The sequence below is a fragment of the Citrus clementina genome, unplaced genomic scaffold (assembly GCF_000493195.1).
Source record: "Citrus clementina cultivar Clemenules unplaced genomic scaffold, Citrus_clementina_v1.0 scaffold_5, whole genome shotgun sequence".
NCBI lineage: Eukaryota > Viridiplantae > Streptophyta > Magnoliopsida > Sapindales > Rutaceae > Citrus > Citrus x clementina.
This window is the reverse complement of record NW_006262201.1, coordinates 24,729,651-24,755,446: the sequence shown is the minus strand read 5'-3', so window position 1 is coordinate 24,755,446 and position 25,796 is coordinate 24,729,651. Positions and strand designations below refer to the sequence as shown.

The window sequence follows — 25,796 nt, the reverse complement described above, 5'->3', positions numbered from 1 at the left end:
CTTTCCTTACCATGTTAAATAAGATGTTGCCGTTATTTTTAAGCCCAATGAATAAGGACTCCAATCTTCAACCCGAAGGTACATCATGGACACAGAGCTAAGGACTTGAGTTCATGATGGGGCTCTCTTGCCATAGACATACTTAGCTCGCCCTATAATCGGAATGGTTATTGCTAAATTTTGCGTTGCCGCAACAAACATACTTGAATAGTTGGCAGGCAAACACGGTATGCACTTGTCCATTCTCGTGGCGCAGTCATTCACGATGGCCGTAGCAATTACGACTCCTTTTGCATGGTATTTCCAGAGGTAAAATATTAGTACTAATCAATGAGTTCGGGAATAACAGGACTCCGACCATAGACATAGTTAGCTCCCCCTGTTATTCAAATGATTATAGCTAAATTTTGCGTTGGTGCCACAGACATACTTTAACAATTGGCGAGCAATGATGATATGTGCTCGCACATAACTCATGGCGAACTCGTTCGCATTCGCCATAGCAATCACAAGTTCTCTTGCGTGATATTTCGAGAGGTGAGATGTTAGTACCAATCAATTTAAAATGGGTCGCGTTTTCCACTGAGCTTTTATGTTGGGCCACCCTATCACTAAAAAAATTATGTTGAGTCCTGACAATATATCAGCGTAGGTTAGCAAATGGGCCGGGATGGCCTAGCCTCAAGGCTCTGGAAAGCCCAGCTTTTTATTTAGACGGACAAGGCCGGGTTAAGCCCATGGTAAATGGGCTGGGAATTAGGAAAATGGAATCAACATGACTTTTATCTTTTTCAGCTGATTTGTGGAGAAAACAGGTAAAATATTTATTTTATTTGATATCCTCTATATATTACTTTTTTTTTTTCAAATTGGTTACGGTATACATATATTACAATTTAAGATTTATTGAAATTTAAAGGCACACACTTATACTACACCCTAAACTAAAAGTCTATCAAAATTAACTTGAAAATTTACTCTCGCTTATATTTAGGGGGTATCTACCCTTATCTATATTTGTAAGAGAAAAATGTTTTCGAATTTCATGAAAATTGAAACCCTCAATAAAGTCGAGAACACAAGCCCACCACTATGCTAAGTTTTAATGGCTTATGTATTACATGTTAAAATTGCGGTCGATGATTAATTAATGCAAAATACCTAAAAAAATCATGACCATTAATTTATTCAAAATCAAATCATTCATATCCCTGTAATGAAATACTTAAAAAAAAAGTTGTATTCATTTCAAGTTGGCTTCGTTGAAATTGATATGTCACTGCATCAATGCATCATCCTTTACCAGTTAAATTGGCCTTGTTAAATTTGATATGACTGGAAGATGTTACAGTTTTATGAATTTCTTGGCACCGGCTGCTTACTTAGCCAGCCTTATTGAATCCTTAAGAGTTGTATATGGCAGCTCATGCTCACTAGTGATTTCTGAGCTCTTGTATCAGGACTTGATTAATAAGTTTCTCGTTGTGTGTGTGTGTGTGCGCGCGTGTGTGTAATGTATATAATGCAACAAAATTGTCTAATTGCTACTTGTGATTGAAAGTCGTTTGAGAATAGCACAATTTGAAACCGTTATTTCCATTTACACTATCCTTTATTATAACAATTCTACAAAAGCATTACACTGCTGCTGCAACAACAGTCTGGAAAGATACATGAGAAGGGTTTCCTCCCATTTCCTCGAATAAAATCAATGTGTTTGTGCCATCGTTGAGGAACGATCTTGGAACATGGTACCTAATTAATAACACACGTACAGTGATCAAAATTTTTAGTATCATGCACATTGAGAAATTAATCAGAATTAATGAATCTATCCTTTACTTTGCTGTAAAAAATGATTGAAATTATACCATCTTTGAGAAGGGTTGCCGCAGTTTGTAACACATTTCTCAGGTTTATACTCTCCGCGGTAATCGCAAGTGTCGCTACATCCATTGGTGTCGGCAATTTGCGAGGGCCAGTACCGCCCCAAGCTGTTGCCGTTCACCCACGCGTGCCCCTTGCCCATGCCTTGCAAGTCCACCACCACCGGGCTTGTTCCCGGAGGAATCTTGAAACTAGTCTAAGCACAACAACAACAGCAGCAGTTAGTCTCAGTGCGAATGGGGTACTAAAAGACACCAAAACGAAAAAAAAAGCACGAGCTCCAACTTATATATATGACTCAATGGCTCAGTGCAAATACCTTATACCACTTCATTGGTTTCCCAATTGGGAGTTTCTTTGATGTCTTCCAAATATGTGCATGGGGTGAATTTGGATCATAAAGCCGTTTTGCTTCACCATTCAGCCCTACCTTTAAAACAGAAAATCATAGAATATCAAACGCAATCAATCAAATCAACATAATTTTGTAATTTTTAAATGCAATATGTTTGTGCTTTATTCCCATCAAGTACCTTATAGTTCCAAATGTTTGATGATAAATTGAGAGAAGCCATCCCATCGACATTTAACTCAACCGGACCCCCTGCTAGGCCCTCAGGTCCCAAATCAAAAAATTCACCATAGTTCTGCCATATATGTATATTTAATTTAATAATTCTTTTGATTATGCTTGCTTAATCTGATCACTAATTAAAAGACGATTATAAATAATATATTACCTGTAGTCCAACCGTGGCACTGAGTAAAGTTAAGAAGTTTTTCCCAGGCCTCAAGATAGCAGGTTGCTTGAACTCAAAATCATATCCAAATTGAGACCCTGTTGTTTCATCACAGTTAATATGAAATCTCAAACAGTAAAAAAAACTCAAAACAGTTGTATAGTTAATAAAAAAATGTTACCTATGTGCTTCGAGTTGACATAAGCATGAAGAACTTGGCCTGACGACTTTACATACAAGGTTGCGTTATGTGATGATTTTCCCATGTTCTCAATGCTATTCCAAATTGTTACGATTAAAAATAAGTAACCATAGTTAATTACTAATCGAAGCAAAGTAAATGAGACAATTAACAAAGAGTCTTTTTTTTTTTTTTTTGTAAGCGCAAACTTATCCCTTTACAGTACTGTAAAGGAGATAATCCACACTTTCTAAAATACAGATGTCTGTACTGATAATTTTTTTATTGAGAATATAATTAAGATGAGGAGATTACCTGGTCATGTACCACAAGTAGTCACTTTCATCAGAAGTAGCTTCTTTTTGTTCAATAAGCTTTGTTGCATTAAACCTGCCCTTTCCATGAAGAGTGTCTCTTATGGTCTCTTGTGCCCACATCCAAGAGAGTTTTGTGCCCAATTCAATTGGTTTCTTTACCATCACAGTGGTCTCAGTATTAACCTGAAAATGATGAACATTTATAGCATAACTAACACAAAAACACAGTAATTTTTAGAGCTAGTGATTATGAGTTATGACACAATAACCTTTGCAGTGTTATAAACTTCCTTGTTGCAACCATGAAGAATACTAACAGACCAAGCTGGCACAAAATATTTTCCATCTTGTTGTAGGTCAACATTGGCATCTTGTGAAGTGTTTGTATTGCTCAAGAAACAGAATCTCTCTCCACTGGTGGTGTTGCTATATGTAGTCAGCTAAGGAAAATTAAAATACAAGACATCAATTTGCATCCTACATCACTTTGTTTATGGATCTAATTAACCATTTAATTAGCTGATTAAAATTTTAATTTAATTAATTGCTACTTACATTGACCCCATTACCGAATTGTTTGGTTGTCACATTGCCACTTGTGAGAATCTTCTCTCCAAGTTTGATTGCTTCATGGAGTTGCTTCAAATGTCCCCATTTCGGCTGATTTAAATTCCCTGAGATCAAAGTGTACTGTTTTTCAGCATTGGATTCAAATTCGATTTAAAAAAAATTCTAAACAAAGAAAGCAAGTAAAGATAAATAAATAATATAAAATAAATTAAAGTAGAAAAATATTAAAGAAGCAGAACACTAACAAATATTAACAAAAATAATGATAGATCGTTGTTGATTTATCATATTTTTCAATTAATGGTATGTTTAGTTTGAAGAAATAAATAAAAAGGAAAGGAGAGGAAAGAATAAGAGGAAAAATATATAAGGGGAGAAAGTTGAATTTCATGTTCGACCAAACAATGAAAATAAAATTGATCTCTTTTTCTACTCATTTTCTTTCCCCCTTTTTCCTTTCTATTTCTCTCCCCTCCTACCAATTCTTGCAACCAAACATAGATTTATATATAAATCAGCCCCGATTTATCACTGATCTATCAAATTTCTATCAACTTATGCTATCAAAATATTTCTCTCATTAAAGTACCGTATTCATCGAGTGGAGCATCGTAATCATAAGATGTTATAATAAATGGACCTCCAGCATCCCGGCCGAAGTTGGTGCCTCCATGATACTAGAATTAGATTTTTTTTTTTAGAAAAAATGAAAAAGAGTTATGAAGTGAAGTATATAATTAAATAATTATAAAAAATTATAAAAATTAAAATAGTTAATAGAGTTGATTATTGAGATGTCACCATGTAATAATTTTGTAAGACCCCTCCAGCTTGAAAGAATCGGGCGACAGCAAAGCTCACGTCCTGTGGAGTCCTATGAGGGTCTTTATCGCCCCATTTCTTGAACCACCCGGTCCAATTTTCGGTCCACATTTTTGGGCTCTTTGGATTATTTGGAACGAACTCATCGCAATAAAACCCATTGCATGTATTTATCTGCATAATAATAATAATAATGATTTAAAATCAAACAATGAAGCATAAATAAATAAATAAAAAATAAGTACCATGGGCTGTGGAGCGCCACTCTGCTGACACATAATTCATGGGACACCAATATTTTGGGATGTAGCCATTTGTGCGCACCAATTGATGTATGATTTACCAGCTTCTTTATAGGGTCCCATAATATTTCCATACTCATTTTCAATCTGTTAAATAACAACATAAACAAAACCCAAATCAAAATCAATTTGTAATAATTACTATTATTTTTGAAACAACACAGAGTCAAAATATTTGCCTGCAAAATATTTAGATTTACTTCTAATACTATCTAATCATACTTATCATGCAAAATATTATCTAATAATAATTATCTATAGCAATTAGCAAAGATAAAGAATCACAATTTATCTCAATCTTCTCTCTAAACACAAAACCACTTCAGAGGACACAACTTTGATCTCATGAACTTCATTCTTGTTTTACTCATGGCCGAAGGTAGAAAGATAATTGTTTATTCTTCTTCTTATTATCTTCTTTCTCTCCTGTCTCTTTCCTTCTTCTTTCTTTATTTTACCCTTATAATAGTGATGGCATACATTTCTTTTTACACTGGGGTAATAAGATTACTAAAGAATTGAAAAGACTAAATTATCCTCAATCTATTGAAATGACTAAAATACCTTAAAAGATTTGGGGATATTACAACAGGTCTAAGTGACCATTTAAGTAAATAGGTGTGTGTATCTTTTTTCTCTAAAATTAAAGATAAAAAGATCAGACTGTAGGTAAGTTTGGTAAAAATAAAATGAAGAGGCTATAGATACATTTGATAAATAACGTTTGGTAAATAAAACTTACTAGTGTCTTTCAAGTTAATTTAGTTAATTTAATTTTATCAAATGATATATATTAAACAATCTGACATGAATCCCCAATTTTTTTTTTAAAAAAGATAAAAATAAAAATGATTAGAAAAAATGAAATTAATAATATTGCTGCAATAAAAAAAATTTAGAATAACCTGTGCTAGGATTATGGGACCTCCTTGTGGCGCAAATAGATTGGCTTCTTTGCACATATTGACAATTTTGGTGATAAAAATTTGCATTTCATTCTGCGTTAATGACAAAATAATCAAGCCATATAAATGTTACCAAAAATAAATGAGGAAAATTGAAACTAAGATTAAACAGAATATAAAAATTGGTATGGATTTTGTTGATAATTAACCTTGTAAATCTCATTATTCGTCCTTAATTGAATTCCTGGAATGTTATGTAGCTACACGGGAAAGCCCCTGTCAATCAACAAACCATTAAAAAAAATTGATTTACTGATTAATTAATTAAATAAATTATTAATCAAAATTTAAAAAAAATTAAAATTACCCATAATTCCATTCAGAACAGACATATGGACCAATTCGTATAATGGCATATAATCCTGCTTCTTGAACTAGCTTAAAAAACTTGATGAAATCCAAATTTCCTGAGAAATCGTACTGATCTCCCCTCAAAAGGAAGATTAAGCAAGTTAATTTTGTATCTTTATTTCAATAATAATAAAGATCGCACATAATAATAATAATAATAATAATAATAATAATAATAATAATAATAATAATAATAATAATAATTAAAATTGACACCTGATGACGCTGAGGCTCATGAGCATTCCAAAAAATATAAGTTTCAATTGCATCTAGTCCTCCATCCTTTGCCTTCCGTATAAGATCTGGCCACATCTGCAAAAATACAATGCATATAGAAAATTAGAAATAAATCATATCAAAATTTGTATATTTAAAGAATAACAATGCTATTTGAACGGAAAATATTGCCCATAATTTTTTCTAAATATGAAAACGCACTGTTTTGAATGCGGGATCATGTTTGGCTTATTAAGAAAAAAAAATTTAAGGCAATATTTTTGAAGCACAGTAGCATTTTTTTTTTGTTCAAAAGAAGAAGAAAATGTGAAAGTGCAAGTGATTTGAGAAATTGTAAATTAATTATTTACAGTACTTGTGAAGTGCTTCGAGGATAGTGAATTGCACCAGAGAAGATAACTCGCCGTTCTCCATTAATTATAATGGCATTTGCATCATAATCAACTTGTGTTGCTGATGATAACAAGCAAACGAAACTTAAATTTAGAATAAGAAGAATCTCAGTCCAATAACTTGATGACATCCTCTCACTAAACTCAAAATAATAATAATAATAAATAAATAAATAAACTTTCGGTTTCTTTTTCCTCTTCTTCTGGGATATATTTATATATGCTTGTTGTGGAATGTGGATAAAGATAATCCCAAGTTGTAAGGTTTGTTGTAGAAATTTAAAACGATTCAAAATTTCACAAAATTTGATAGCAGGGGTTAAGTTGACAGCACATCTTGCTTTAATAGTGAATCTGACAGTAGGAGTTACGGTTACACTTACCAAAATATACTTCATTGAAATTCGGATGAGTTTATAATGTTGTAGATTATTTTTTACATTATTTTACGACGTTGTAAATTAATTTATAATACTTTTAATTTGTCCCAACTTTCATTCAATTTGAAATTTTCGGACTAGAAATTTTTTGAATATTTAAAACATAATATAAAAAAAGCATAGTCTTTTTAAAATAAGCATTTTTTTTTTCCTCAATTTTAAAATAAGAAAGCGCAACAGAGAAATATCCGATCTTTAGCCTTATCATCAAAATTTTTTTGATTTTAAAATTTGGTAAGGACTTGGGAATTGGATCGAATCTGTACTTATCGCTTATAGGTTGGGCGTATTTATTGTTTTTGCTACAAACTAAAGTTATTATTTGTACCCCGAGATTTGGTAAATAAATCTGTTATAAGGAGAAAATTTTTAATACAAAACTTGAAATGCGATCCGAGCACTTTATTGGATACGCGTAAAAAAAAAAAATGAAGGAGCCACTGAGCAAGATAATTCAAGCGTGAAGACTGAAGACCAACATAATAAGAAAGGATAAATAAGTAATTTCATGAAACGATTTTGCCCCTAATTATTTCAGAAGATTAATCAGCTGATATCACAAGTTGTGTGTTTCACTAGACTGAATTATTTTGAACGATTGAATGTCCTTTTACTTAGAAATATTTCTCTCCCAAACTCGATCATTTACTCGATAAAAAATAAAGTGAAGTGCTAAAATCAACCCAAAAGGAGAGTGAAAAAAAAAATTCCATTACTCATTAAGGCTGTGTTTGACATGCCTTATTATATTGTATTATAGCCCTGCATTGTACTAAAATATTGCAATAAAATATTTGGCACTTATATGTATTGCATGAAAAAAATAAAAATTAATGCAGGAAAAGCCGCATAATGGAAATTCGAGTTAGACACGAGTTTATATAGGTAAATTTCATCCTACTCCCTTATTAATATTGACATACATTCATTTACTTTCCGAAAGTATAAAACTTTAATTTACTCCCTAAAATCTATTAAATTTAATCATTGACCAATGTTAACTCACTAAAATACGACAGTACCCTTAGTAATTACAGAACATGTTATCTTCCTATTATATTAGAGAAATATATCTTTTATGCCTCTCCTATTGCTAAAATAAAACTAACTCAAAGTTTATGTGCATCACTAACAAAAATTATCCTCAAATCTCTTTTTTAGAAAATAAAACTAAATCTCAATAATAATATTTCATAAAACAAGAATATTTCATGTTAACCCAACCAAAAATCACCTGAAAACCTTCTTCTATACACAATTAGAAAGAAAATCTCGCCTTCAATTTATAAAGATTCTCAAATTTAAACAAAAATATAAATTTATAAAAAAATAAAAATCTTAAAATATCTATAAATTTATAAAAAAATGAAATATTTTTCTCTCTCTTCTTCTTTCTTATTCATCTTCTTCGATTCGTCTTCTTCCACGTTCATTTTTTACCTTCCCTCTTTCACACACTTAACAACTCCATAACCACATTTAAATCCAAATCAGCGCAGCAAAAGCCATGCTCATTGCCTAGGAAAATCTATAGCCGCGTGAGGGAATTCCAAGCGAGCCCATGGCCACACACGGCCATGCCAAGCAAACCCATGGCCGCGAGCAGTGGCGGATTTAGAAAAATAATTTACTGGAGGTTAGATTACATATTAGTAAAATTTAAAAACTAAAACTTTAAATGTATAGAATATTTGTTAATACATTTATAATTGTTCTCGACGTATTTTTAAAAATAAAAAAATGTTTATGGTGATGACCTATCATTATTTTTAATTATAATATAAACTTTTATAATTCTAAAAATTAAAGTTGAAATTTTGTGAATTCATAAATTTATAGGGCCAATTTTAATAAATTTAATGGAGGCTAATTAGAAATCTTACATATTTTTTAATTTTTTTTATAGCCAGCGGGGACTACAACCCCCATTGGTCACGTACTACATCCGCCGCTGGCTGCAACCCAAGCAAGTATTTCTCCGTTCGCCCAACCAAAAACCGCCCAAAATCTTTTCACCAAACACAAGGTTTTGGCTGTGATTGGCTGCAATCGAGGATGTTGTTTGCCTAGATGTGCTCGTTGGAGTTGGGTGAATCAAATGGCGGGTTGAATTGACAGCAGTGATGGCTGGCTTGGCGGCAGCAAATGGGTGATGGAGCTCTTGATTTGAAGGATTTATGTGAAGTTTCTGTGGTTAATCAGGGTAGAAGAAATTTGTGTTTGGGCCAGCTATTGCTGGCGAGTTATCTTCTAGTGGAAGCAGTGGCGGACCCAGAAATTAAAATGAGGGGGGCTTAGTTCAAAAAATTTTATTTAACTTAGATTTTTTTAATATTCACTCGAATACATTTTAGGTCTTATAAACTCAAATTTTTTGTTTTTTTAAATTCTAAATAATAATAGTAATAAATTATTATTTTTAAATGCGTGAAAATATCATTTTTTGAAGTAGTATTTTAAATGCGTGAAAATATTATTTTTCGAAGTAGTTTCCACAAAATATTTAAAAAAATAAAATAATGTGGATAATGGGATTTGAACCAAGGTTTTAAAATTATTAAATATCACTCTTACCATTGAACCACAAGGTTTTTAATATATGAAAAATGTATCTAAATTGTTTATCTAACTTTTTCAGAAGGGGATTGGGGTACACTTAAAAAAAAAACTTAATGGTTTGGGGGGGCTGAAGCCCCTCCTGGGCCTTAATTGGGTCCACCCATGAGTGGAAGGGACTATGGAATTGCAATGGTTGGAGGCGGGAGTGGTAACAGCATGGTGGCTAGGGTTTCTGAAAAAAATTATTTTTTTTCGAAGTTAAACAAAAAAAAGCTCTTCCTTTATTTTTCTTTTCTTTCTTTTTTATTTGTTATTTTTAATTGATGTTTTAATTTGAGAGCTAGGGTTTGAGTCCATTGATTTAAGTTGTTTTTCTACAATATTGTGACAGCAGATTATGTTTTTGTTAGATTTTAAAATGAATCTTTAATTCTTTGAAATGTGCCTTTGATTTCTGATTGGACTTGTAAGAAAATTTGGGAGAATTAAAAGGATAATTTATTGTTTTGGCTGTTAAAAGAAATCCAACATTAAAGAAAAAGTTTTTGCTTAAAAACAAACGGTTTTGATTAAAATACTAAAAATAAAAACTGATAACATTTTCATTTTTTAATTTTGAAATTTGTAATAGTTCAATTTCTTTTTCTTTTTTCTTAATTTTCCCCTTTTTATTTTACTCTTTGTCTCTTGCTCTTTTCTTAATCATCTTTTTTTTTTGTTTTGTTTTAATTGTTCATCCTTTTTTCCCCTTTTCGTCTTCTTTTCTTGCTTCTTCTTCTATACCACTACTTCATAGCAGCACACCATTCAAATTATTTTATATATAGTAAAAGTAAAACAAGAATAATAAATTTTAAAATAATAAGTTATTTAGGTGTAAAGTGAAATTTATTAGAGTGTATTCTTTAATTTATTGAAATATTCAAGAATGAATGAAAGGTAAAAAAAAAAAAAAATAGAGATTTGACTATTGTTATTTAGTTGACTTTAATAGAAATGTATAAATACAATTTTAGTCTTTTGATGGTCTAAACTAACGGACAAATAACATATTTTAAGGGATAAATTGAAATTTTTATACTTTAAGGATGGAATTTACATGGTTTAAATTGCATTGCAGATATTTCTCCCCTCTTCTCGTTCGTCTTCTCTATTTCTCTCTTTCTCTCTCTTTTATTTTCTGCTTTTCTTTGTCGTCTTCTGTATTTTTCTTTCTCTCACTTTTTTCTTTTATTTTTTTTCTTTAACCCTCTTCTTTGTATTCTTTATTTCTCTTTGTTAGGAATAACAGTTTCCAGATTATTCCAGCTGGTTATAGAATATTCTAGTTAATTCTAAGCTTTTGATACTAAGCTTAGTTATTAGTTACATATAAGTGTTACAATGCATGTATTTTTGTGATAGTTACTTGTAACGATTTTACAGGTGTCACATTATTATTGGTTGATGGTAAAGTTTGTTACTGAATCTATTATTTAGCTTGGTTAGTTTGTTAGCTCTATTGAGCTACTATAAATGCAAAAAGCATTGTAAAGAGAATACCATATTTAATGATGGCAAAAGAATTTTTCTCCTTTATTTTCTTTGCTTTTCTTTTAATCCAAACACAATACAACTAATCTTAATATGGCATCAAAGCCTTATACTATGGCAAATTCAAACAATTCAGCTTCGTCTTCTTTATCCCTCGGCTTCATTCAACTTGTTAAGCTTGATCGAACAGACTACCTTTTGTGGAAAACTCAAGTGCTTGCTTCAATCATTGGGAATGGTCTTGAAGGATTCATCAATGGTGAAAAAATATGTCTAGCTCAATTTCTTACTGAATCAACTAGTGAATCGAACGGATCTGAAACTCAAACTACAAGATCTTCTGAAAATCCAGATTATGCTGTGTGGAAGAAGACTGGTCAGTTGCTATAAAGATGGATGTTCTCTTGAATGGTCAATAATGTGCTGATCATGGTGATTAATTGTGAAACTTCATTTGATCTCTAGAGACGGCTTGCAAAAATCCTTATGTCTCAATCCAAAGCTCGTTATATGCCTTTGATGACGTACATCCAAACCACTTGAGAAAGATCACTTTCAATAAGTGATTATTTCAATAAGATGAAGAAGATTTCAGATAGCCTTACCATTGGAGGCCGTGCACTCTCTACTAGTGAGTTTTTCATGCACATTCTCAGTGGTCTCGATGATAGTTATGAATCACTTGTAACTAATGTGCTAACTAGGATTGAGAAAGAAACTATTACTGTTGAAGAGATATTTTCAATGTTGTTGAATCATGAAATTAGGCTAGAAATGAGCAAAGGAAAAACTCACAATGACATAATGCATGATATGAGTGCAAATTATGCATAGAAAGGACAACATTATGGTGGCCTTAACATAGCTGTTGTTAGAAGATCTAGTGGTAATTCTGGTGGTGACAAGGCTATTGTTTGTCAAATTTGTTTCATATCGGGTCATGCAGCTTACAAGTGTAAAAATAGTTTCAATCATGACTTTATTCCTAGGCAAGCTAAAGGCAATCAAAGTGATTTCAGACCCAGAGTTGGTTAGTCCTTTAGTGAAAATTTTGAAAGAAATCCAAATAACTGTGGCAGAGGATACAATATAATTGGTTATGGAAGAGGCTTTAATAGTGGATTCAGTGGTGGATTTCCAAGAAGTGGACCTTTTTAGGGATATGCTGCACTTCAGGTAAGCTTTATTCCTCCTTAAAGAGCTCCTAGTTTCATTAATAGCAATGCAACAACTAACATGTTTGCAGGACATGTTGGTCTCAATCCTAAAAATATCATTAGTCTAGTGAATGTTGTTGACACTACCAACTACAATATTATTGCTAATCTAGCTTGATATATTAATTCAAGGGCAACCAATCATATCATAAAAAATGGAGGTATACTCTTATCCTATTCTACTTACACAGGCAATGAGAAACTACATATAGGAAATGACATGGGCTTATCTATAATGTATGTTGGTACTACTATTATGAATACACTTGAACAACTTTGCCTTACTAATGTTCTTCATGTACCTGATATTACTAAAAACTTATTGAGTATTTCTAGATTCCTTGTTGATAATGACATCCTTTTTTAATTCTATAAAACTATTTATTTTATTATGGCAAAGAGTATGGGGACCATCTTGCTCAATTTTTTTTTCTAAATGAGGACTATACCAAGTTGTATGTCTAGCTACAGTCTGTAATTCAGGTTCTTCTTCTGATCTCTTAACATCTATGTCAAAGTTTGTCTTGTGTCTATATTCTCGCAATACAATGCATTTGATGCTATGAATCTTCATGAGATAAATAATCCTTTCTTTTAATTCAATAAAGATGCTAAATTGGCCTTGTCAATTTATCCTTATAAATCTCTCAATTATAATATAATGCATATAAGAATAGGACATCATACTGTTCATGCTTTAAAACAAGTTATGAAGCAGTGAGATCCAACTTTTGATATAAACAGAACTATCACACTTTAGTTTTGTAGTACTTGTCAATTTGGAAAAAGTCATATGCAACATTTTCCTTCAGAAGAAACTACTACCAGTCAACCTCTTGAATTGTTACATGCTAATCTTTGGGGATTAGGACTTGTTCTTTCATCTAAAGGCTACATATAGTATTTTTCTATATTAGATGAATTCACCGATTTACTTGGATTTTTTCTTTTACTGCTATAAAATTCAAAAGAATGTTCAGAACAACCATTCTAACCAAATTAAGTGTCTTCAAATAGATTGGGGGGGGGGGAGGGGAGAGTTCAGGTTATTCACCATATATCTTGCTGAACAGGGCACTGAATTTAGGCATCCTTGTCCATATAATCACCACCAAAATGGAAGAATTGAGAGACACATTGTGGAAACTGGATCACCTTTCTTGCACAAGCTCATCTACCTTTAACGTTTTGGTGAAATACTTTTCGTATAGCCACATATCTCATAAAAAGATTATCCACAACGATATTAAACAATAAGTAACATTTTGAACTAATATTTAGAAAGAAACTAGATTACTCACACATGAGAATCTTTGGTTGTGCTTGTTATCCCTATCTCAGACCTTATAATCATCATAAGCTTGAATATAGAACTAACAGATGTGTTTTTCTAGGTTATAGTTCACTACACAAAGGATATTAGTGTCTTCACTCTCTAGGAGGAATATATATATATATATCAGTAATCATGTTATATTTGATGAGTTATCTTTTCTGTTTTAGCCTGGAGTTGATTTCTTTTCTGTGCCTTATACCTATCAACCCTCTCATTATATTCCTTGTGTGTCTAAAACTTCACCATTGAATTACCAAACTATGGCACAAATTGAATGTTTATTCCTCAACTTCCACTGATTTCAGCAAGTGCTCATCACTCTTCTTCTCTGCCTTCATCAACTAGTTTTCTATCTCATCTACCAATCCCCAAACTTTATCCCTAACACAATCATCTTTTTGTTCACCAGCTTTATCTCTTTCATCTGCTAATCTACAAACTTTATCCCTAACATATTCATCTTTGCCTTCACCAGACTGTCAACCTCACCATATTACTCCACCACAACAACCAACTACTGGCCATCCCATGATAACAATGTCTAAGGCAGGTATCTTCAAGCCAAAGGCCTATGTAATCTCCAGTTCCTTACAACCTACTGAACCTGCTACTATGTTAGCAGCCATTACTAATCCTAAATAGTACAAGGCCATGACAGAGGAGTATAAGGCTCTAATGGATGACAACACTTAGGTTTTAGTTAATCTTTCTTATCTTGTTCCAGTTGTTGGCAATAAATGGGTATTCAAGATCAAGTATAATCTCAATGTGAGTATATCTAGAGTTATAAGGCTAGACTAGTAGCAAAAGGCTTTAATCAAATACAAGGCATTGACTACGGTGAAACTTTCAGCCCTGTGGTGAAGTCATCCATTATTATAGTTGTATTGAGTATGGTAGTGACTAATAAGTGGTTGATTTATTAGATTGACATCAACAATGCATTTCTCAGTGGCTATTCAACAGAGGAGGTATATATGCAGCAACCAAAGGACTTTGTGGATCCTACTAGGCTTACACATGTATGTAAACTTCACAAGGCTTTACATGGATTAAAGTAAACTCTAAGAGCCTGGTTTGTCAGATTAAAAATGACATTGACACATTATTGGAGTTTCATTAATTCTAAGTCAGACACTTCACTGTTCTTTAAAAGAGAGAATAATCATTTACTTATCATTTTAGTATATCTTGATGACATAATTGTTACAGATTTTCGCCCTCAATTGATCAACCAAGTTATATCAAATTTGCAAACCAACTTTGCTTTAAAAGACTTGGCAAAGCTTTATTACTTTTTAGGCATTCAAGTCACTTGCAATTCTACTGAGTTACTTCTTTCACAATCTAAATATATTGCAGATTTACTTGTTAAAGTACATATGCAGGACAATACTCCATGCTCGGCTCATATGGCCTTTGGTGTTTCTCTCACGCAGACTGATTGAGTTCCTTTGTTAGAGGTCACTTTGTATAGAAGCACTATTGGTGTTCTTCAATATTTCACACTCAGCAAGCCTGAAATTGGTTACAATTAATTTTACAGTTAATAAATTGAGTCAATTTTTCAGTGCTCCAATTGATGTACATAACAAGCTTGCAAAAGAGTTCTTCGATATCTCAATGGCATAATTTAGTTTGACCTTCAATTTCACTCCTCTGGTACTCTTGGTATTGATTGTTTTTCTAATGCTGATTGAACCAGTGATAGGGATGATAAGTGGTTTGTTGCTGGCTATTGTGTCTATCTTGGACAAAATATGGTTTCATGGTGTTAAAAAAAACTATGGTTTCCAGGTCCAGTATAGAATTTGAATACAGAACACTTACTATGACTGGATAAAAAATGCTATGGCTAAGATTATTACTTACTAAAATTGGTGTAGCTCCTAAATCAGTTCTTGTAACCTGGAGTGGAAATCAAAGTGCAGCAACACTAGCCAACAATTGAAAGTTTCATTCATGCACCAAGTACATTGAATTGGACATACATTTCTTATGCGAAAGGTGGCAAACAATAGTCTTCAGGTGCAATACATTCCAAGCTTTGATAAACAGCAGATAAACTGACAAAACTCTTAGCTTATCAACCATTTCATTATTAGCGATCCAAGCTCAACATCGTTTCCAATGTAGAGCTTGAAGGGGGATGTTAAGAATAACAATTTCTACATTATTCCAGCTGATTCTAAGCTTTTGATTCTAAGCTTAGTTATTGGTTACATATAAGTGTTACAATGCATGCATTAGTGTGATAGCTACTAGTAACGGTTTTACAAGTGTCACGTTGTTACTGGTTTATTGTAAAGTTTGTTACTGAATTTGTTATTTAGCTTAGTTAATTTGGTAGTTCTATTGAGCTACTATAAATACAGAGCATTGTAAGGAGAATATCAAATTTAATGATAAAGAAATAATTTTTCTCCTTTATTTTCTCTGCTTTTCTTTCAATCCAAACATAGTACAATAAATCTTAATACTCTCTTTTATTTTTATTCCAATCTTCCATTTTCTTATTCGTCCTCTCTATTTCTCATTGTTTCTCTCTTTTTCTATTTTTTTCTTTTTCCTCTCTCATTCTTCGTTTTCTTTATTTCCCTCTCTCATTTGTCTTTTATTTTTCCTTTTCCTCTCTTCTTCTTCGTGTTTTCTCTTTCTTTTTCTTCTCCATTTCTTGTTTGTCTTCTTCTTCTCCATTTCTTCATCATCTTCATATAATTGCTAATAGTCGCCGCCACTGCAACCCTTAGTTCATTTTTAAGTCTAATTTAAGGGATTTGATTTTGCTGATTGGTTGAAAAAGACAATGATGGAGGAGATTTGTTTAATATGAGATGGAATGCCTTCACAAATTTTTTACTACATTTTGCTATGGGAATTTTTTTGTTCTGTATAGATTTGTTGTGCAACCATTGTTGGTAATTAAATTTGAGTTTAGAATTTTGTTTCAAAAAAGACAAATATTGGCATCTTTTCTCAAGAAAACTTGTATGTAAAAATTAATTCTCTATGAGAATTATAAATCAATTAGTAGAGGGCAAAAACATTAATTTAATTTTCAGTATTTAAGTCTGTTAATTTTTATAGAGTGTCGCCTATATGTTTAAGACAAGTGTCATCTAGGTGACTATATTTAGTATTTTTCTAAATATTTTGGAATTATTTTCCAAATATATAAGTTAAATTAATTACCAAATAAATTAATATGGTACGATATAGTATCAAACATAATTTAATAAAAATTAATACAATAAGATATAGCACCAAAAGTTGTAAAATATTATTATAATACAATGTTAATATAATACAATATAATATAATACACATATATTAAAATAATATAATATAATATAACGTAGTATGCCAAACGCAGCTTAAAAAATACATGTAAATGTTTAAATATATATTTTATTATATGATACAGTCAGCATATGTGCGTGAAAAAATTAGTGTGTCTAGGTGTGACAAATGGACAGAGCCGGGCTTGGCCAAGCCCAGGTTGTCTAAAGCTCAGACCCTCAAAAGCCTGGCCTAGTTCGAGCAGCCTGGCCCAAACAATCCAGACCATCCCAAGAGATAAACTGAAAATACGCGCCACTTATAAATTAAAGTGAGAAGTTCAAAATTGAACAAACGAAGCATAATAGCAATTAGCAGAAGATCAAAGAAGCAATGAAGAAGAAGAGAGTGAATCGCAATCGCAAAGCTTCATCACCAGTTTCTCCCGAAAGCCCAAAGCAATCAACAATCATTAACAAAACAGCTTCTACATCCAAAGAGAAGTTCAAGTACAGGAAGCAAGTAGCACCGACAACTCTCTTCATCTCGCCGTCGCCGTCACCGTCGCCGTCACCGTCACCGGCACCGTTACCGACGATGAACAACAACAACAACAACAACAAAAACCTAAGCAGCATCTCAGATCTGAAGGAAATGGTGGTTTCACGCATCGACGATCTGAAACGCAACCTCATCAATCGTTCTCACTCTGAGATTCTCAAGGATCTCGAAGCTTCTCACTCTCGTCTCCACAAGCGCTTCAAGGTAAAAATTTCTAATAATTATTTATTTAATAACAGTTAATTATTATAATTATTATTTTATTGAGAAATGGATGTGAAAATTAAATTAAATTTCGGTTATAGTTTTGCTTCACCTTTTAAAAGTATGATTTCAATTTTGTAGCACAATTACTATTATTCTTCACTCTTCATTCCATTAAGATCTTACTTCAATTCAGTGAACAAATTATAGTTTTGTTTCTGTGAATGATTTGAATCATTGTAAAGAGACAGTTCAATAGTACGAAAAAAAAAATTCAAATTATAGTTCTGTTTCTGTGAAGAAATTTTTGTTCAGCTAATTACTTAGGTATGATGTTGATTTAAGTCGCAAGTGGCTAATAATATTTTTAATAACTTTCAGTAGGTGATGGTTGTTGCACAATATTTGGATCCTTTTGTAGTTTCAGTGTATTTTTAAAGCACAATTTTGAAGCATACCTGCTCTTTATTTATTTGGCTAATGAAGAAATGACAGAATTAGTATTATTGATAAAATTTTATTATGATTTGATTTTGATAGAAGCTCCTGAGTATAGTTGTTGTATAATTGACATTTTGAGTTTCAAAGGAATGAATTGTGCAACATTTGAAGATTCATTTTGAATGTGATTGAATCACTCCATAATATTAATTAATTTTCCAAACTGATTCGTCGTTGATCTTGATAAATCAATGATAATTATTATGCTAATGATTTCTTAATTTTTCATGCTAAGTACTAACCTCCTACATGTCATGGGCGTTTTGGTTGACCAATGTGTCTGACAATATGGTTCCATTTTCAAAATATAGAAAAAAAATTTTTGGTCATTACGAAAGCGGATCATTTGGTACAGGCTGTATGTTATTAAAAAAATATGTTGACATGGGCGCTTCCAAATAGGTAGTAATTAATAGTCTGTGTGTTAATATAATAGATTCAAACACAAACAGGCCAGCAAATGATAGATGAGGCAGATAAGGAATACAAGAAGATGAGTGAACAAATTGCTGAAACTCAGTGTGCAATGAAGGTATTTATTGCTTTAATGCTTGTGTACCACTATATCTACTAAAAATACAGCGATTAGAAGATCATTTGTCATTTAAGGGCGCATGGGCTGATTTGTTCTCTTTCTCTTTCTACTTTTGCAGGCTTCATATACAGAGTTCTTGGCAGATGTTCAATCGACTGCATTTAATGGTAATTTCTCATTTCCTTCTCTGATTCTATTTGGTATCTGTTCTGTTATTACTTTAGCTTTCAATTAAATTTGATTGCATTCTAATGATAATCTAGCTATGAAACTAATTTAATGGAATGCACAAGCTGATTCAATAAGTTTATTTTGCTTAGTGATCTCCTCATCTGGAAACTTACCTTGCTCAGATAATATTATTTGTTTCAGCTATTATGTTTAAAATATTATGAGAGCATAGGCCACCATTGAAAAGTTAATGACAAACTGCAAATGACAGTTTCTTTTGTTTGTTGGCCTTTGCACTGGGGAATGGTGAATGTAGATGCTAGATTCATTCTCGTCTTCTGTTTAGCTAAAGTTTTACATCATTCATTATTTTAACTTTGTAAAATCAAATTTTGCTCACACATTACTTTCAACAAGTCTGAGCAAAAAGTGAAGTTTTATAGGTCAATTGTAAAGGAAATTGAATATAAACTAATTAGATTACATCTGAGCAACTTATTAATCATGATTTATCTGAGCAACTTATTAATCATGATTTACTTCCTTTTTTATGTTTTATTTTGGCATTTAATAATTTATTCTTGATTTAAACTTTCCAGTGTGCAAAACCACCATTCCGAATCTTTCAAGGTCCTTTGAGACAGCCATTGGTGCTCTCCAGAGCCGTTATGGGATTCCAACAACTTAGAACAGATCTGTCCAGGGCATTCACTGCTTGAATTTTCTGGTGAATATTCTCACAAATGTCTTCCTTCTCTTCCGGTATGCATTTGCTAAAGCCTTCCGTTTATCCAATACTGCCGTTACTGTATAGCCAATTCTCTATACTACTGTGAGAGTATAGGATTTTAGATTGAAAGATATATCTACAATCTTTTTGGATAATATCATTAGAAATCTCTCTCGGAAGTTATGCCCCAGAGACTATGCCTGGTCATGTTACCAGTTGTGTTGTGTGGCCTTTTACACGATATCGTTGTAGTTTAGTTTCAATTTAATACTAACTTGTGGTACCATGCATGCAATAAAAAGTAAAAGAATCTTTCAATAACCTATCTTGATCAAGATGATTTCAATAATACCACAGGGTATGCGCATACACATGGTTACTGAAATAAAGCAGTTATAAGTGTCATTAACGGGACTGATTTTATTGACGAATGTATGTTAATTATCTCTACATTCAATCATCAGATCTAACTTATGCTTCAATTAGTTTGATTTGCTTTATTTATAGCCATTGTTTTCAATTTTTAAAGTCCTTTTCATCAGTCAGATTTCTCTGTCCCACACCAGTGCTTAATCAAAAAGTGGAATGGCCAAAAACTCACATGCATCGTCACTCTCAGCAACCGTAAAATATTTTTTCGAAACAAAAGTCACTCTTTACTAACACATATTGATGTTCAACATATTTTCTTTAAATCATATTAATTATTATTGTAACTGTTTGGATTGGTGATCAGGAGAAAATTTTTGTTTTGCAAACTTTCCACTGGGACAGTAACATATATTTTTTAGTGGCATCTGCCCCCAGGAGATAAACATTTTCATTCTCAGTTTTCGTCGAGTTCGCAATCCTTAGTTTCTGCTCCTTACGGTAAACTTAATAATTAATAAAAGTGTTTGATTTCATTAATTTAAATATCTCATTATCATGACCAAAGAATTAATTAATGTTTTAGTAATTGTTTGCGAAAGTTAATTGGAATAAAAACACTCTTACAAATTGTCAAATAAATAAAGGATAATACATACCAAAAGAAGTCATTAAGATAATAAAAATCATGCAAACTAATTTATGTTTTCAAGAGTTTCCTCGAGTCTTTCAGATTGGTCCGGTATGAGGAGCAAGTATGCCAAGTGCTGGTATTTATGGTTCGGTAAGTTTCAAGGAAATTTGGTGTGAAGATGTAGAAATTGTTCAAAGTCAAAAACCACGACTTGGAATAAAAGGTCAGTGCATTACGCATCATTGTCACAAGTATGAAGCATGCGTAATTAATTGCATGAAATTAATTAATAAATGATAATGGCCCACTGGAACCCCACACCAACCCCAATTACACAAAAGCATTTTTTTCGTTCTGGCTTAATTGAGTCAACCTTAAAAAACGACAGTAGATTAACCCAAAACGCAGATTTTCAGAATGATAAAATGACACTTAAGTCCCTTAAAGTTTATTTAAATGTAGTAACTATTGTTTGGAATTAAGGTCGAGGCGCTATAAACTGTCTATTGAATAAATTTCTCAATTTTAAGGGTGGTTTTTAAAAGTAAATAGGGATTTAACATAAGCTTTTTATAAGCATCTTATTAGATAAGCAACCACACTTTTTAAAATTTATATTATAACTTCAATATTGTAACGAAAAGATAATTATGTCTTTTTTTTATAAACTCTAATATATAAATAAAAGATAATTTAAACTTATATATATTTTGATCATGGTATAATAAAATAATACTTTCATAATAAAATTTATCAAGCGCAACTAGGGAAAGATCCAGAAAAATCCATGCTTGTGTTTCGTAAATTTTATTATGAAAATGTTATTTTATTACATAATTATCAAAATAGATATAAGTTTAAATTGTCTTTTATTTATATATTATATAAAAATAAGGTTAAAAAACTGATATTTTAAGTGTTTATGAGCTTATGTAAGTTATTTTTAATAGATTTAACCGTGGTTAAATAAACAATAGTTAAAGTACCCATGTGGTTTACTGTCAGATTTTATTTTTTTAATTAAAGTGTGGGCTTTTATAATTCTTAAAGTTAAAGTTTAAATTTTATGTGCTTATGAGTTTATTGAACCTATTTTAATAGAATTCATGGGGCTATTTCAAAAGATTCACTACAAAAAAAATGACTTTTAGGGACAAATATTTTGTGACAGATTAAAATAATTGTCCTTATTTATGGTATATTGGGACAAACGTTCGCATTTGTCACTAATATTTAAGAAAATTGTTCGCGCATTAGTTTGGTGCCATAATACTTAATCCTTTAGGGACAATATTTGTAATTTCTGTCACAATAAATTAAAAAGACAAATACAACCGTCCCTGTCACTAATCTTAATTAATTATGTCACAACTCATGCGTATTTTTTTCCCCAAAACACTCTTCCTCCCTAATTGGGGCACTGATTCTTCTATGTCCGTATTATAATCCAATTTCAGAACCATCAATTTTTTGAAACCTAATCAAATATGGATTTCTCTTATTTTCTTTCCTTATCCCAATCTAATTTCACCCTTTTATTTTAATTTTTCTATTACAAACCCTAAGGCAACTCTACTTTCTCGCCTCCATCCTTTCACAAAAACCCAGTAATATTTTTGTCCTTCCGCTGTAATCCAAAGCTTCAATTTGCTCTGCTCTTAGTTTTAAGAGCAGCAAGGTAATCAAGTCATGGTTTATTGCCTTTATTTTTTGTTCTTTTTAATCGTCCACTAAGTTTGTTATTCTAAGTGCTAAAATTTGTTGTTGGGTGTTGATTTTGATAGATATTCTGCAATTGACAGCAAGATCTTGTTTTTATATTCTACAATTGGTAAGCTGCAACAGTCTCAAACACTAAATTTCTTTAAATTTGTACTTTATTTTTCTTTTTTATGCTGAATTTATATTTTCTGGAAATTCTTACAAGCTATCCAAAATTCTTTCTATCTCTGGAGTACTTATTTTTTCTGTGAGTTCTCAGATAATAGTAAAACAAAACAAGTTTAAAAACTGAAATTATATGAAATTATCCCAAATAGTTGGTCTTTGGTTGAGCATGTTGCATCCTGCAAAAGATAACATATATTTTATTCAGTTCCATTTTGGGATTATTGTGATTTTACTCAATATTTTCTAGTTTCAGTTTGAATTTTATGTGATTTTCATTTTTCTTCTCTGGAACTATATGCCTGTAATGACCAAGTATTAATTTCTCTACCATGTATATTTTCTACATTAAGAACATGTAAAGTAGACACCATCAAAAAGATGATTTGACAATTAGATTACACAAGTCCAGCACACAATCAAAATTGAATTCTAATAAACTTTTCAAATCGTAAAAAACTAAAAACAAATAATAAAGTTTTATGGTCAAGAAGTTAGTGTTCATACAAAAAGGGAATAGAAAGCTTTGATTAGAAGAAATAGGCTTGTGGACTCGCTGCAAGTAATATAAAGGATATTGCAGTATATGGTGTTCTTGTCTTAACTGCATCATTATTTCTAGAAGTGTGGTTTGAGAACTTTTGAAGAGATGTAGTGTGCCATTGTCTAATTGTCACAAACTCTTCTCTGTTTTCTCATGTGATTTAATGATATAAATAAATCAGTTGGGAGGTGTATAAAGGTTGATCTGACTTGTTCGAGTGGTGATTGGTGATTGGACATATTCTTGTCCAGGAAAACAAATTTAATTTCTTGCTTACTTGGTGGACAACTAATCCATAATTTTTTTAAAAGCCTAATAGGACAATAATTTGGAGGTGCAAACGAGAATCAAGAAGTGTTTTTTAAAGTAAGTAAGACTTTTTTATAATAGTTATGCAATTTCCAGTGCTTTTTGCTTTTTTTTTTTTTATGAACATACAACACTACAATTATAGTTTCTATGATTGATGAATAATATTTTTTTTTGGGGAATCATTGATATAAGTATATTCATTATTACATGAGACATCTACTGAAACTAACTAGATAAATTTATTACATGAGACATCTATTATAATTATAATTATAATTTGTTTGATTCGTTGGTTATTTCATGATAAGTTATTTTGCTCATTTTTTTTTTTTTTAGAATCAAATGAATGAGCTTGTGAACTAGCAACCCAATGCATCAAAAGATCAAATCTTTAATCAGGTTGTAGGTGAGCATACAAAATCTACTCTCACTTATGGTCATGGGATTCGTAGAGTAGATGTCTTTGGAACACAATCTTTTCGAAATGAGAGTTTGAAAATGTTAGGGGAAGAGCGAAGTCGTAGGCAAGCTGCAGAAAATGAACTTAAGAATATGCAGGAAGAGATGAATGGAGTCAAATCAACTCTTGCAGAAGTTTTGAAATACGTTCGAGCACAAAATGAGGCAAATGCAATTGAAACTTTTGATAGTTAATGTCTTATGATTTTTGAAATTTTGACAATTATTAGAGTTGTTTACAATTTTCAGTACTTCTTTATCGGATGGTAATGATATTAATATTTGATTAAATTTTTTTATGTAGTATAAGATACAATTTTAAAATGGGTATTTCTCGTTATATGCTATGCATTTGTTAATAATTTTCATGATTTAGTTTCCTCAAATTATATTATTTATGCTAAATTACTTTATGAACTAAAAATGTTGCGACAAAAATTGTCTGTAAGATTAATTAGTGACAAATTTATTAGATAGATCATTTTTTTTGTAACAATAAAAATGTCACTTTTTTTAATTGGACATTGAAACAATGTCACTATTTGCATTGTTGGCTGCTGAATAAATTGTTACAAAATTTAGATATATAATGACTGATTTGATGTCACTAATATATTCATTGAGACAAAATTTTACATCACTATTGAGATGACTGAATTAATTGTCACTAATTATATTAATAACAACACATTCAAGTGTCATATTTAATTTGGTAATGACTGAATAAATTGTCACTAATTGAATCTATAGTGGCACATTTCATTGTCAATAATGATCATCAATGACTAATTTAATTATCCCTAACTATATAAATAATGACACATTAACAGTCACTAGTATCAACATAATGACACATTAATAGCCCCTAGTATCAAAATAGTGACAGATTTATATGTCTAAAAATATGATTTTAGTGACAGATTTTTGCTTCTGTCCTTACTTGTCATAAACTTATATTTGTCACTATAAGATGTGTATTAGTGACACATAATACTTGCGACTATTTACTAATTGCCACTATATGTTTTAGTGACGGTGGCAAATGCGACACATAAACAACGACATATAGTCTTTCACTAAATTTATTTTGTGACAGATTTTATATATATAGAGACATTTTTTTTCCATCACAATAGATCACTTTTTTTGTAGTGATTTAATGGTGCTAATTAAAAACTCATGTAATTTTTTCTTAATTTATAGTATTCATTTTCTCCAATAGGACCTTGAGCACCCACTAGTCATGAGCTGGATCTACTAGTGAATGCAAGTACTCTACTTTTCAAAATTACAGTTGCCACAACAACATGGTTTATCAAACACCAAACTAGTTTTTTTATCAATATCTTATTTCATCCGCATAGTATAAATTAGTTTATTTTATCAGCTACTGAAATCACAAACTAGCCCTTCTATTCAAAATTTTAGAATTATGCAAACAAATCTCTTTTGACTATTATAGTCTTTGACTACTACAGCTTAAAAGGAACTTTATCATACAGTCATATTAATATATAAAAAAAAAGAACATTTGGTAAATTATTTTAATATTTAAACATCTTCGGTAATAATTTTTGAGTAATTTTCCTTTGAGAAAGTAATTGCTGCTCACCATAGCTGCTTATGAGAGATCGATCAACATAATTAAAATTCACAGCTAGAATTTAGTTGAATATTGTCGTAAGTGTCTTTCTTCAAGTGCTAGTATAAATTACTATGCATTTGCTAATACCTTTCCTTATATCGGATATTTCCGTTACC

General features: G+C 31.4%; 2 protein-coding genes and 2 long non-coding RNA genes across 4 annotated transcripts; 2 read left to right on the top strand and 2 right to left on the bottom strand.

Annotated features, from left to right (window-relative positions):
• Nucleotides 1-1,637: 1,637 nt before the first annotated feature.
• On the bottom strand, nucleotides 1,638-5,797 carry LOC18041987 (beta-galactosidase). The gene is made up of 13 exons (XM_024183667.1): nucleotides 5,725-5,797; nucleotides 4,763-4,906; nucleotides 4,497-4,691; nucleotides 4,285-4,372; nucleotides 3,681-3,799; nucleotides 3,395-3,565; nucleotides 3,124-3,308; nucleotides 2,809-2,903; nucleotides 2,628-2,725; nucleotides 2,421-2,534; nucleotides 2,207-2,317; nucleotides 1,872-2,083; nucleotides 1,638-1,755 (listed from the first exon to the last, which is right to left on the bottom strand). The coding sequence occupies exons 2-13, from the start codon at nucleotides 4,793-4,795 to the stop codon at nucleotides 1,638-1,640; spliced, it is 1,539 nt and encodes a 512-aa protein (XP_024039435.1). The 5' UTR covers nucleotides 4,796-4,906; nucleotides 5,725-5,797.
• Nucleotides 5,798-5,943: 146 nt separating this feature from the next.
• LOC112098316 lies at nucleotides 5,944-6,406 on the bottom strand. The gene is made up of 3 exons (XR_002905439.1): nucleotides 6,352-6,406; nucleotides 6,092-6,204; nucleotides 5,944-6,000 (listed from the first exon to the last, which is right to left on the bottom strand). It is a non-coding gene; the product is annotated as an uncharacterized LOC112098316 (long non-coding RNA).
• Nucleotides 6,407-17,472: 11,066 nt separating this feature from the next.
• LOC18041986 lies at nucleotides 17,473-20,119 on the top strand. Its single transcript, XM_006432516.2, has 4 exons — nucleotides 17,473-17,893; nucleotides 18,831-18,926; nucleotides 19,048-19,096; nucleotides 19,700-20,119. The coding sequence occupies exons 1-4, from the start codon at nucleotides 17,522-17,524 to the stop codon at nucleotides 19,786-19,788; spliced, it is 606 nt and encodes a 201-aa protein (XP_006432579.1). The 5' UTR covers nucleotides 17,473-17,521; the 3' UTR covers nucleotides 19,789-20,119.
• A 2,051-nt stretch (nucleotides 20,120-22,170) lies between these two features.
• On the top strand, nucleotides 22,171-24,309 carry LOC18041922. The gene is made up of 3 exons (XR_002905494.1): nucleotides 22,171-22,511; nucleotides 22,618-22,664; nucleotides 23,913-24,309. It is a non-coding gene; the product is annotated as an uncharacterized LOC18041922 (long non-coding RNA).
• The last annotated feature ends 1,487 nt before the right edge of the window (nucleotides 24,310-25,796 follow it).

Excerpts from the sequence above, each read along its gene's own strand:
- LOC18041986 (XM_006432516.2), top strand. The coding sequence starts at position 17,522 with ATGAAGAAGAAGAGAGTGAATCGCAATCGCAAAGCTTCATCACCAGTT. Across the intron at positions 17,894-18,830 it reads GTCTCCACAAGCGCTTCAAG|ATTCAAACACAAACAGGCCA; the intron begins GTAAAAATTTCT and ends TTAATATAATAG. Across the intron at positions 18,927-19,047 it reads AAACTCAGTGTGCAATGAAG|GCTTCATATACAGAGTTCTT; the intron begins GTATTTATTGCT and ends CTACTTTTGCAG.
- LOC18041987 (XM_024183667.1), bottom strand. The coding sequence starts at position 4,795 with ATGTGTCAGCAGAGTGGCGCTCCACAGCCCATG. Across the intron at positions 2,904-3,123 it reads TACTTGTGGTACATGACCAG|CATTGAGAACATGGGAAAAT; the intron begins GTAATCTCCTCA and ends AATTTGGAATAG. Across the intron at positions 2,084-2,206 it reads AACCAATGAAGTGGTATAAG|ACTAGTTTCAAGATTCCTCC; the intron begins GTATTTGCACTG and ends TGTTGTGCTTAG.